Consider the following 13,768-nt stretch of genomic DNA (forward strand, 5'->3'; position numbering starts at 1 on the left):
TGTGTGTATCTTAATAGGCACATATATGCATATGTATATATGTATTTATGCATGTATTTGCCAAAGAGATTCCCTGAAAAGACAAACAAAACAAATTTAAAAGCTGTGAAACAGAAAACAGAAGCAAATGAATCTGAATGAATGTTAAATTGGTAATAGAGCCACACAGAGAACTAATTCAAGAGACTTTAGTACAGAATATTTTGATAGCATGCATCCCACTAAAAGAGACAAAGGACAAAAAAAGTTTCAAAAACTGCTAAACTTCTCTCGGCTTGTATTATTGAGTAATAATGATATTAGTAATTCAAAGCTATTTTCTTTATATCGTGGTATACATCAAATAAGTAATTATTTTAATGATGTCAGAAGTTACAGATATTCAGGAAAAAAACTAAATTAATGACAGCAATGTACCATTAAAATAGAATTGGTGTGGGCGGCCTGAGTGGCTCAGTTGGTTAAGCAGCCAACTTCGGCTCAGGTCCCCATCTCATGGTTCGAGCCCTGTGTCAGGCTCTGTGCTGACAGCTCGAAGCCTGGAGCCTGCTTCAGATTCTGTGTCTCCCTCTCTTTCTGCCCCTTCCCTGCTTGTGCTCGGTCTCTCTCACTTTCAAAAATAAGTAATAAAACATTTTTTAAAAATTAAAAAAAAGGAATTGGTGCTGGTTTAAGCAGATATCTAGATGCGAAAGAATGAAGTGGGACCCCTACTTCATATCACGTACAAAAATTAACTCAAAATGGATCAAGACCAAATTGTAAAAACTAAAACTATAAACTCTAAGAAGAAAACAGGTGTGAATCTTTATGACCTTGGATGTGGCAATGCACTCTTAGATAGGACATCAAAAGCACAGGCAACAAAAGAAAAAGTAGATAAACTGAACTTCATTAAAACGTAAAACTTTCATGCTTCAAAGGACATCATCAAGAAAGTGAAAAGATAACCCATAAAATGAGAGAAAATATTTGTAAATCATGTATCTAATAGGAGACTTATATTCCGAATACACAAAACACTCTTAAAGTTCAACAATAAAAAGACAAATAACCCAATTTAAAAATAGACAAAAGAGGGGCACCTGCATGGCTCAGTCGGTTAAGAGGTCAACCAGCTCAAGTCATGACCTTGCTGTCTGTGGGTTCGAGCCCCACGTCAGGCTCTGTGCTGGTAGCTTGGAGCCTGGAGCCTGCTCGGGATTCTGTGTCTCCCTCTCTCTCTGTCCCTGCTTGCTCTCTGTCTCTCTCTTTCTCTCTCAAATAATAAACATTTTGAAAAAATTAAAAAAAAAATAGATAAAAGACCTGAATGAACATTTCTCCAAAGAAGATACACAGGTGGCCAACAGGCACGTGAAAGAAGGCGCAACATCATCAGTCACTAGGGAACTGCCAATCAGAACCACAGTGAGATACTGCTTCATACTCACTAGGATGTATGATCAAAAAGAGACAATAACAAGCATTGGCAAGGATACAGAGAAATCGGAACCCTCACACATTGCTTGTGGGGTTATAAGATGGTACAGCTGCTATGGAAAAAAGTTTTGCACTTCTCAAAAAGTTATACATAGAGTTACCATATGACCTGGCAAGTTTCATGCCTCGGTATATTTACGCAAGGGAATTTAAGACATAAGTCTACACAAAAATTTATGCGCATGTGTTCACAGCAACATTATTCAAAATAGCAAAAAAGTAGAAACAATCCAAAAGTCCATCACTTGATGAACGGATAAACAAAACACAGCATATCCAGACAATGGAATACTATTCCGTGAAAAAACCTGATGCAGGTTACAACATGGATGAGCTTTCAAGACATTGAAAGAAAGTCTGATACGATGTGAAAGGAGCCTGATAGAACGATCACATGATGTACGATTCCATTTATTTGAAATGTCCAGAACAGGTAAATCCATAAAAACAAAATGGTTGCCAAGAACCCGAAGTGGAAGCAGGGGAGGCAGAAATGAGGAAAGACTGCTGATATTAGGGTGTTTTCTTCTCTTTTGTGGAGGGAGAAAATTGTTCTAACATTATATAATAGTGATGGTTGCATGCCTGTGTGAATATGCTAAAAAAAATCATTAAATTGTACACTTCAAAAGGATTGGGGTCCCTGGGTGGCGCAGTCGGTTAAGCGTCCGACTTCAGCCAGGTCACGATCTCGCGGTCCGTGAGCTCGAGCCCCGCATCAGGCTCTGGGCTGATGGCTCGGAGCCTGGAGCCTGTTTCCGATTCTGTGTCTGCCCCTCCCCTGTTCATGCTCTTTCTCTCTCTGTCCCAAAAATAAATAAAAAATGTTGAAAAAAAAATTTTAAAAAAAACAAAAAACAAAAGGATGAATACCATGGTGTATGAATTATATCTTAGGAAACTAATTTAAATTTTTAAAAATTTAAAAATTGAATTGAGGGGCGCCTGGGTGGCTCAGTCGGTTAAGTGTCCAACTTTGGCTCAGGTAACAATCTCACAGTTCATGGGTTCAAGCCCCACATCGGGCTCTCTGCTGTCAGCAGTGAGCCAGCTTCGGATCCTCTGTCTCCCTCTCTCTCTGCCCCTTCCCTGCTCATTCTCTTTCTCTTTCTCTCTCAAAAATAAATAAAACATTTAAAAAGAATTGAGATTATCAGTGTGAACTTAGTGGGCCCTTTGAAGAACACCCTTAAAAAAAGCCTTGTACTGATTTTAAGCCCCAAAATAAAAAAAAGACAAGATTTTTAGTATTAGGTTCTTACATTTGTACTAGCAGTTATCTTAAACTAGACAAAATGTGGAAATTGACCTGTTTTACAACAGTGTCCTATTAACTCCTTTCCAAAGAGACAAATCCATGCCCCCAAAACCCAAGCACCCAGTGCAAATCTCTAAATACTACCATGAAGCATCTCAAGTGCGTATTTCTGAGCTTTCAAGGTTAAAAAGGTCCACAGACTCGCTGGACATGGGATGTCTGAATGTCCTCATAGCGACTGCATACCTCTGTGTCAGTGAAAAGTGTACAGATTATTAGAACATAGACTACAATCTTGATTTTCCACTTTTCCATTAGAAACAGAAAGTCCTGGAGTCTTGGTATCTGTTAAGACGATCCACACTCCTGGCCTTGGGGGGCGGTGTGTGAGTCAGTTTCAGATGCCTAAGACACACAGATTCCCCAGGGATCTGTGTCTAAACTGCCTTAGCCAGCCACTGACAGTCTGCCGTGGTTGCTGTCAAAGTCCCCGGTCACCAACCTCACATGGTCCGTAGCTTTAGAAGTCTTCAAGTATGTTAGGTCAAGGATAAAAAGATTAAGATCTCCCTCTAATTTTTCTCAAAGTCAGACCTTAGCCAAAAATAAAAACTTCTGGGACCACTGCCCCTTGCATAATCCAACCCTCATAGCAATTTCACCATATAAGCTCTTTTTTTTTTTTTTTTAACTTGAGGTAAAGCCCTGGACCAAAAATAAAGAATGCGGGATGTGGGTAGACTTTAGGTAACTGGCATCCCGGAGCACAGGACTGTTCCCTTTTCTGTGAAATCAGGCTTGACCAGGTGATCTCTCAGGCAGGAATCACCACACTTGGCCATACATCAGACTGCCGGGAGAGCTGTGCATAAAATGAGAGTCCCCATTTTCAACTCTAGAAATGTTATTCAGAAGGTGATCGGCTAAGTTTGGGAATCGCTGCTAAGATCTCTAAGATCTCTTCAAGCTCCAAGACTATGATTCTGGAACTCTCCTGTCCAATATAGTAGCCACTAGCCACATTTGCTGGAACTCTAGTCACATGTGCAGACAGTACAGATACAGAACGTTTTCGTCGTGGCAGAAGGTCCTACTGGACAGCATTGCTTTAGAAATCAATTAAAGACTTCTCCAGACGTACATTAATCCATCTCTATTCTTTCCTTGCTCTCATTTTACCATTTCTTCAACAACTGCTGCTCTCCAGTCCTCAACTATGTTTGCCCATGAAAAAATAGACTAAGATAAAGCCTAGTTTTCCCTTGTTTCTCTGAAGATACGAGGAAGAAGGGACAAAACTCTTCTGTGTGCATTTTCCCCACCCCCTGCCCCCACTTAACCATACGCACACATACAAACCTACATAATAAAAATGAAAATCGAGGTTCGACTCTCCTACTAGCTAGTCTCCCGCAGCGTCAGCAGCTGTGCTATTGACAAGACTATTTGGGATGGATAATTCTTGGTTGTGAGGTCTCTCCTGTGCACCGTAGGGTGTTTAGCACCATCGCTGGCCCCTACCCACTAGGTGCTAGTAGTAACTGCCCTCCAGTTGTGACACTCAAAAGTATCTCCAGACATTGGGGCGCCTGGGTGGCTCAGTCGGTTTAGCGGCCGGCTTTGGCTCAGGTCACGATCTCACGGTCCGTGAGTTCGAGCCCTGCGTCGGGCTCTGTGCTGACAGCTCAGAGCCTGGAGCCTGCTTCGGATTCTGTGTCTCCCTCTCTCTGCCCCTCCCCCGCTCATGCTCTGTCTCTCTCTGTCTCTGTCTCTCTCTCTCAAAAATAAATAAATAAACATTTAAAAAATAAAAATAAAAAGACCAATACTGTGGCAAATATACCCTCAGGTGACCCTCAGTGAGCCATGCCCCTGGTATGATACTCTCCTTTTAAATACAGAGGACTCTGTGATTGGCTTCTAACCAACAGAATGTGGGAAAGATCGTGAGATCACCCCATGATTACGTTTCCTTATATAAGAATCTGTCTTAGCTAACCAGAGATGCTCCTACTGGCCTTGAAGAAGCAAGGTGCCACGGAATGAACCACCTATGGAAAGGGCCTGGTGGCAAGGACCTGTGGGCCTCCACCCTACGTCTGCATGAAACCCAATTCTGCCAGCACCCAGAGCTTGGAAGAGGACCTGAGCGTCAGCCAGGCTCACGGCCCCAGCCAACTCTGACTGCAGCCTTGTGGGACCCCGGGCAGAGCAGCCAGCTAAGCCACGCCAGACTCCCAAGCCCTGGAAACTGTAGATAACAAACATGTGTTGTTTCAAGCTGCTAAATTTCTAGTAATTTGTTACATGGCAATAGAAAACCAATACAAATACCACTTATATCACAAAATCCAGCAAAGTAACATTTTTTATTAATTAACTGCCTGCCATAACTCTACAATACCTTCTTAACTGTTTGTTTGTTCACTGCATCCTCTTTGATTATCTCGTCATACAGGCCAACGATTGTGTAACATTTCCTATAGAGGATGAAAAACAATTTAGTCTTATCCTCTAGCATAATTGGTCCAAGTTTCTCTTTTATTGAAAGTTTAGAAGGATTTTCTTCAGCTTCACAATGACGTGACACTACTAGTAATAGAAGTTTTAGGACTATTGTCAAATTTAAGAAACCTCTCTTAAACTTCCCTGGAAGAGACTATAAGATCTGGAAGAACTTTCCTAACCAGTTTCTAGCTCCACGTCTCGACCCTTGTTTCTCGAGAACTCCACAGCCCACACACTTCCAGAACCAGGTGCCACAGGACCACACTCACACCACGATGACCTCCTGGCCCTGCACCTCACATCACAGTGCCAGGTGAGTCAGCGGAGTGGGTGGTGGGAATATTCCGGGAAGCCATCCCTACAGCGAAATGGCTAGTAATAACTTAACCACATGCCCAAGTGACTCCAAACCACATAAATAGATACCACTAATTCCTAGCTAAATATATCCTTAACCCAACTTCCCTCAGCTAGATCCCAAAAATGGCCATTGCCATTCCAACACCACCCAACAAAAGTTGGACAGAGGGCAAGTCTAGTGAAGATCAGATAATGATCTTCACCGACTGTGGTGACAGGTATCTTCCTTTTGGAAATCCTGTAAAGCACACACCCATGGGAACGTGACGTGAGCGCCGGTCAGAACACTCTGCCCATGGTACCAACCGACGGCCCGGGACATTTGTTGCCACGGGAATCAAAACGGTGTTGTCACATTGGACTCAGCACCAGTTCCATTATCCACACATTAAGTGACATAAATGTGGGGCAAGGATGGTGTGAGCTTTACTTTGCTACATGACAGAACTAGAGAGAACGTGATGCCCATCGCTTGAGAAAAGATTGTCTTATGACAGCTTAGCTCTCCCTTTCACTACCTTCTGAAAGTGACTGTCACAAAGCTAAATCTGACCTGTTCTTCAGAACGGTGTAAGAGTATAAGAGGCCCCTCCTCTTCCCTTGCTCCTGTCAGAAAGCAAGCTCAAAGGAACACACCGGAAGTCATGCAAAGCAGGGACCCCTCACATCCCCGCCAGAGTTGAAATTACTTACCAAAAATCAGCAGCCCAGATCTCATGCTCGTTAGACCACCTATAAAGCTACTCAGAAACCATGTTAACACAGATTTGCCCCACGATCCTCCGTGCACGTGGGGCACTGAACACATGAACACAGCTGGAGGAGGGACACTATGACAGCAGACTCGATGAAGAAAGGCGTCTGCGCCCGGCATGTCTTACCTCATCGTACATGAACTGAAGCGTCAGGGCCGACTTGCCAACCCCTCCACTGCCGACCATGATCACCTTGTGAAGGGCCAGGGAGCTCTGGCTCTTACTCTTGTTTGCGGCCATCCCGCTGGTTGTCTAAGGTCACGACACACGACCAGAGGACCCGGTTGAAGAGCTGCCAAGGAACAAGACAAAGACTCAGAGGCAGTTTGATGTCTACCCAACTGAAAGAAAATGAAGTCCGTGTGCACCAGTAAAGCCTAACCCAGACATTCCAACAGAGAAGCAAAGCTTCTAGGTGCCGGGCAGAGATGAAACGATCCCTCCAACAACCCCAGAGGTCATTTACCATAGCAGAGCCAGAGAGAAAGTAAGACAGAGAGGGAAAAAATGGCACCCAGTGCCTGGATCACTGGGGAGTGTGGGGAGGACAACCGGACACTAAAAATCCTCAAAGGCGCTTCTCTGAAGTGGAGAGACCAGAGAGCTCTGAGTCCCACCCTTCAGATCTCCCCCCAAGTCATCTGGTGCCACAGACAGCACTCAGGGACCTCAATTTCGCCTGCTTTATTCTCACCACTCACTTCCCCTTGTGCCTCTGCCTCCCGATACACACACTCCCACAGCCCCCAACGCGGGCCACAGAGATACTCTGGAAGGAGATCAGTAAATGCAGTTTTTATAGTAAGTACCCCTTTGTGGCACACGATGGAGCTAAAAGAAAGAGAACGAAATTATTTTCTTCAAGTGTATTTAAAGTGGTGAATCAAAATGAGTTAAACTGGGGGCCCCTGGGTGGCTCAGCTGGTTGCACCGGCTCTTGATTTCAGCTCAGGTCATGATCTCATGGTTCATGGGTTCAAGCCCTGCATCAGGCTCTGCGCTGACAGTGTGGAGCCCTGCTTGGGATTCTCTCTCCCTCTCTCTCTGCCCTTCCCCCACTCACACACGCACACATACTCTCTCTTTCAAAATAAATACACTTTAAAAAAAATGTTTTGGGGCGCCTGGGTGGCTCAGTTGGTTAAGCGGCCGACTTCGGCTCAGGTCACGATCTTGCAGTTTGTGAGTTCGAGCCCCACATCAGGCTCTGTGCTGACAGCTCAGAGCCTGCAGCCTGCTTTGGATTCTGTGTCTCCTCTCTCTCTGTCTCTGTCCCTCCCCTGCTCATGTTCTGTCTCTCTCTGTCTCTCAATAAATAAACGTTAAAAAACATTTTTTTAATAAAAAAAATTAAAATAAAAATAAATTTTTTTAATAAAATGAGTTAAGTTCCCCTATAATGACCATTGATCAAAATCAGTTTAACCTCCTCAGATGTGAGATAAAAAGAGGAGGGAATCCCAGGCACTGCGGGAAGATAAAGTATTCCAAATATGTAAATTTAATAGTAAATGGAATTTACTTTAACTCCAGTACAAATTTTTACTTTAACCAATTCGTATGAGAAAGCCTAGTTCACATATGCCACAGAGTAAGGAAAGGACGCAGGCTGGGGCATCTCCTGGGCCTGAGCCGGGGTCTGCCATTTGTGAGCTGGGAGACTTAGAACTATTTGAGTTCTCCGAGCCGCAAAACCCAACCACCACCTGTCTTGAAGGATTCTCCTGAGGATGAGAGACCTAAGCACAGTGCCAGGCACCCCCTAGGAACTTGATAAAGGTTGTTTTCCTTTCCAGCAGACTTGAACATCCTAACAGTTAAAAAAAAAAAGTTTTTTAATGTTTTTATTTATTTTTGAAGGAGAGAAAGACAGAGCATGAGTGGGGGAGGAGCAGAGAGAGAGGGGGAGACACAGAATCTGAAGCAGGTTCCAGGCTCTGAGCTGTCAGCCCACGCGGGGCTCGAACTCACGAACCGTGAGATCCCAACCTGAGCCGAAGTCGGACGCCCAACCGACTGAGCCACCCAGGCGCCCCATTAACATCCTAACATTTAAAAATTTTTTCCAGGGGCGCCTGGGTGGCTCAGTCAGTTAAGCGTCTGACTTCAGCTCAAGTCACGATTTCGCGGTCCGTGAGTTCGAGCCCCACGTCGGGCTCTGGGCTGATGGCTCAGAGCCTGGAGCCTGCTTCCGATTCTGTGTCTCCCTCTCTCTCTGACCCTCCCCCGTTCATGCTCTGTCTCTCTCTGTCTCAAAAATAAATAAACGTTAAAAAAAATTTTTTTTTCCAATTCCAATATGGCAGGCTCCTATTTCCATTACTGCTGACAAAGGAACTTGACAACATCCCCACTAGAACAATAAATTAATACACACAGTACACACATAAATCATCCATTGGTTGATTTATAAATAAAACATTGGTTTAAATCAGTGGCTTCCATCCTTGGCTGCACAACAGAATCCCCTGGGGAGCCTTGAAACCATTCTGATGCGGTGCCTGGGGGCTCAGTCGGTTGAGCGTCCGACTTTGGCTCGGGGTCATAATCTTGCAGTTTGTGGGTTCGAGCCCCGTGTCGGGCTCTGTGCTGACAGCTCGGAGCCTGGAGCCTACTTCGGATTCTGTGTCTCCCTCTCTCTCTGTCCCTCCCCGTCTTTCTGTCCCTCCCCCACTTGTTTTGTCTTTCTTTCTCAACAATAAATAAACATCAAAAAAATTAAAAAAAAAAACCAAAACATCCTGATGCATGGGTCCCACCCCAGAGAGTCTGATGGAATTGGCCTGGCATGTAGCCTGGCATGGGGACTTCTAAAAGCTTCCCAGGTGATTATAGTGGACACCCAACGTTGAGAACTTCTCTTACATGTACAGCTAAGCTCAAAAGAAAGGAAGAAATCCCCAAGGTAGGGTGAAAAACGTCAGGGCTCTGAGAGCTGCTGTTCCTGCAGTCTTGAATAGCTGCTGTTCGCAGTAACTTAGGATTTAGCAAACACACAGGGCTGAGGGACCAACTGCCCAGGCCAGGTGGGAGTCAGAACTGACACCTTTTCTCAACTGAGAACAGAGAAGCCAAGACGCTTAGAGGAACACACCTTCAGGTAAAGAATGTACTAGAAAAACATTTGTTGACCAACAGGGTACAATGACAGAGAAGCTTATCTGACTGAGCCCCAGCTGCATGGAAGTGTACCCAGAAAATCTGTGACCATGGCACTTCTCCAAAGCCAAGAAGTTAACATAAAAAGCAGTCCGAGTCTGGTCGCAGTGCTGGAACACAAGGCAGAGTGACAAACAAAACCTCTCTGGGGACACAACATGCAGTAAGACACATCAGGATACTCATAGCTAAAATCCACAGAAAGGAGCCCACAGCTCCAACCTATGAAACACCTAAGAAAATCACCATACGTGGTAGTTCACATCCATAACAAGTAGGGCTTTTCAGACAGCTATTATAAAAAGTATAATTTGAGCATGTTTAACAAAGGCAAAATCAAACTGCTAGAAAAACATTATCAAAAGACCAGGAGTTGAACAAGAACCCTTTGAATGTCTAACATATTTTAAGTATTTAAAACAAAGAATAATAAAACCATAGGGAAGGAGGAAAAAAAACTATTGATTTTTTCTCCACCTATTTTTGGCTTATTGGTTGGAGCCCTGCAGATCTGACAAAAAACAGAGTAACAAGAGAAAAACAAATGGAAGTTTATCACTGTGTACATCTCACTAACACACACAATTCAGTGATGAGTAACTCAAGGGGGTGGTCAGAACTTCAGCTTACATCGCATCTTAACAAAATAGTAATAAATTTCGGAGAAGCGACAAGACGAACAAAACAAAAGAAAACAAATAAAGAAACAAACAAAAAACAAGACTTTGCACTTCTAGGGGCAACAAAGCGTGGGAAGACAAACACTATCTAAGGGAAGTTGATAGACGAGATGAGGGCTAGTGAGTAAGGTGTGCTAAGCAGGTTCCTCTGGTGCCCTCTCGGGGCTGGTAGGAGCCTAGAGCTGTCTCAGGTGATTCAGAATAGCCCTGCCCTTCCTGGTAGGGGCGCGGCGGGGAGGCAGAGAATTTTATTTTGGTCTGTTTTCAACTGTCTTCAGCTCGAAATAATCCTATGTCAAAGTGGCATATTTGGGGGTGGCACACTCCAAACCCTTTCAATGCTCAGTAGAAAATTTAGGAAATATCTAAACCATCTTTCAAAGAGAAAAAAAAAATCACTTATGATTCCACCACCCAGAGATATTTGCTTATTAGCAGTAGATTTCCTGCCAGTATTCTAATCTATATAATCCTATATTTAAAACCTATTTAAGATCATAGTCATGTAGTTTGGCATGTTACCGCTCACGTATTATCTCCATCTGTCTTCTTAGAGCAGACTGAACATAATGAAATCCTTCCTTGATGAGTTAAGGACCATCAAGGCTGCTGGGAGTAGGATCGCATGTCTGCTTGTGCTGCCCGCTTCCCCCCCGGACCGTTAGTTTATTGCCTATGCCAGGCCTTCTTTCCACCACTCCTTTTCTAATTATGTGCCTTTTAATAAGTGTTCTAAGCAATTAACTGGATAATTAAGCACATTTGAATTGTGACTAAAATAGAATAAATGGGGTAAGGCGTGGGCCTCCCCTAAAGGCTTCAGTTTAGCAAAGTGAAACCGCTTGTGGCCTAATTTCTGGTCCACCAGTGTTCCACAGAAAGCAAATCCTGGAGCATGAGGCTGGGACCTCCGGACCATCCATGTGTCTCACAATCACTCCGAAGCAACCTTGCTTCTGTGAATTATTACAGTTGTAAGAAAATGGAGAAAGAGTTTTCCAGGTTGGAGTAGGGGAGGCTTTCAAACCCACGTAGACATCTATCTAATTCTGAGCTGCTATTTTCAAAACACAAAGTCAATCTCTCTAGAAGAAACCATAATAAATGAGCTGAAAACTACGCAATAGGTCCAAAGATATTTGCCAGAGGATCTGTGCTCAAAGCTCAAAAACTGAAATAACCATGCTGGCTATTTCCAATCCACACGACTGCGTTGGTCAACTTCACCCGATGAAGGGAAAGACAGGATACAGGCAGAAGGGCCAACCAAGTGCCCAGCACCAAACTGATCCTGGAAACTGCAAACTCCTGACCTCGGGGCTCTTGACATTGGGAATAAATAATATTTGTTTAAGCCACTGTTAGTCTACTAATTGTTGTTGTTTTTGTTTTCACTTCTACCAAAAGTGTTCCAGAAACAGAGTCATTGACTCAAGAAACTCCAAGTCTGTGGTTCAGACAGATCACAGCGCAGGTAAAACAAATCCCACGGCAGAAGTGAGATGCGAGGGGTGCTCTGGGAACACTGAGGAGAGACATCTAAATCACCCTGGAAAGTCGGGGAAATTCTCCCAAAGGGAGCAACACAAGACCTGGGATTTAAAGACACCAACTAGACAAAGAGAGGAAGAGAGATGCCAGGAAGAAAACAAATCAGCACAGCTTAGAAAGCGTGTGTTGAAGATTTAATGTTTGTGATTGATACGCGCAGCCAATAAATGTGTTCTAAAAAATAATACAAGTATCCTTTTTCCCAACAGTTTGTTATGAAAAGTTTCAAACTTTCAGGAAAGTTAAAGGAACTGCAGGGTGCGTCCACATACCCACCACCCAGATTCTCCGGTTTGCGTTTTGCCCCACGTGCTTTACCACAAACCCTGTCAACTGGCGTCTCTCTCCCTACCCGTCAATCCGTCTTATTCCTTGCATTTCCATGTAAGCTGTAGACATCAGGACTCTTCATCCCTGACTTCAGTGTAGACACCCATTTTTTTTACAAAGCAATCATATCCACCCCCACCCCTCGCCCCACTGCTGCCTTCACTGATAATTTCAGAACTCTCTCCAAGCGGTTTGCAATCCTCCTAAATCACTTCAGTGAACTCATGGGTTCATAGCCAACACATGAAGCTACAACATTGATCTTCCAAGAGGGGAATTTGGGTCCATAACACCACGTCCTGGCATGTCTCTCCCTTTGGGCCAGAAGTCTCTTACAGGGCACTTGAGAAACACATCAATGAACACCCTTCACTACGTCTCTACCTAGTAACAGAAAAGTTCTGTGGTTAGTAGATCCATTTTTGTGCAAAAAAAACTTTTAAGTGCTACTTTGTGCCAAGCTGCGGGCCTCTGCTCTTAGGAAACTTAATCTCTAAGGAAAGACATACAACTAAAGTATGTTAATATAATTTCCCACATGCGGTGATGAAGATGGTGCAAAGTATAATGGAAAGCACAATGAACTCTGGAAAAAAAAAAGAATCAGGAAAGGCTTCAAAACTGAGTAAGAGTTCACTCAACAGATGGGGTGATTGAGGGGCGCTTTCCAAGCATAACTCAGAGCACAAGCAAAGGAACAAAGGCATCACACATCACAGTTAGTACCAGGTACCACATAATATTGAAGCATAAGGTATGGAGTGGGGAAGTGACAGGGTGAGGAGTCTCCAAAGACACCCATGTTCACCTACAAATGGACCTAAGATGCTATCTTAAGAAACATACCCTGGAGAAAATGGGAAACCATTGTGGGGTGTGGCCTCCAGCCCAAGTTAGCATGTAAGGCACTGAATCTGTAAGAATAAAAACACATTCCCTGGGGCGCCTTGGGTGGCTCAGTCGGTTAAGCATCCGACTTCGGCTCAGGTCACGATCTCACGGTTCATAAGTTCGAGCCCCACATTGGGCTCTGTGCTGACTGCTTAGAGCCTGGAACCTGCTTCGGATTCTGTGTCTCCCTTTCTCTTTGCCCCTCCCCAACTTGTGCTCTCTCTCTCCCTCTCAAAAACAAATAAACATAAAAAAAAAATTAAACACACACACACCCATTCCCATACAGAAAAACAAGACATGCCAAACTAAAAAAAAGCATCACTCATATGGTTTGGCAGGCAGGCAAGGGTTAGGGAGTGCTTTTTCTATGTCATATTCTATGATACATTAATTTGAGATAGGGCCCTCTACCACTCAGCATTAATTCAAGACCAGAACACATTCACTTGAGAAGTGAAGTTTTTAAAGCAGATCACAATATATAAATCACGCAAATGTGTTAGGAGGTAAAGAGCAGTTTCTAGACTAATATTCTGGGCTAATATAATCATTAGTCTTTTATTGAACTGAGGCTAGGAGAAAATAAGTTGGTAGACAGAGTAAAATGCCACCTTGTCTGTATCACGGGAATGTCAAAAAAAAAATCAAATGACAATTTGAAAATGCAGAGCAACACTTACTCAGTCCTCCTCATAAAATTCAAGTGTCCTAGGTAGCACACGTCCACAAAAGCACATGGGAAACTCTCAAATACTATCCACATGCAAAGAATTGCACTTAGCACTTTTTTT

At 43.7% G+C, this 13,768-nt stretch overlaps 1 protein-coding gene across 1 annotated transcript in view; it reads right to left on the bottom strand.

The window, feature by feature from the left end:
* The window catches only part of RALB (RAS like proto-oncogene B), a 44,460-nt gene that overhangs the window by 13,527 nt on the left and 17,165 nt on the right, over window positions 1-13,768 (bottom strand). The window contains exon 2 of the mRNA XM_040474816.1: window positions 6,490-6,655. Within this exon, the coding sequence (XP_040330750.1) occupies window positions 6,490-6,603 (114 nt within the window). The 5' untranslated portion in view covers window positions 6,604-6,655. The remainder of the gene's footprint in view (window positions 1-6,489; window positions 6,656-13,768) is intronic.

Source organism: Herpailurus yagouaroundi, unplaced genomic scaffold (assembly GCF_014898765.1).
Source record: "Herpailurus yagouaroundi ecotype Mexico unplaced genomic scaffold, PumYag 140, whole genome shotgun sequence".
Taxonomy (NCBI): domain Eukaryota; kingdom Metazoa; phylum Chordata; class Mammalia; order Carnivora; family Felidae; genus Herpailurus; species Herpailurus yagouaroundi.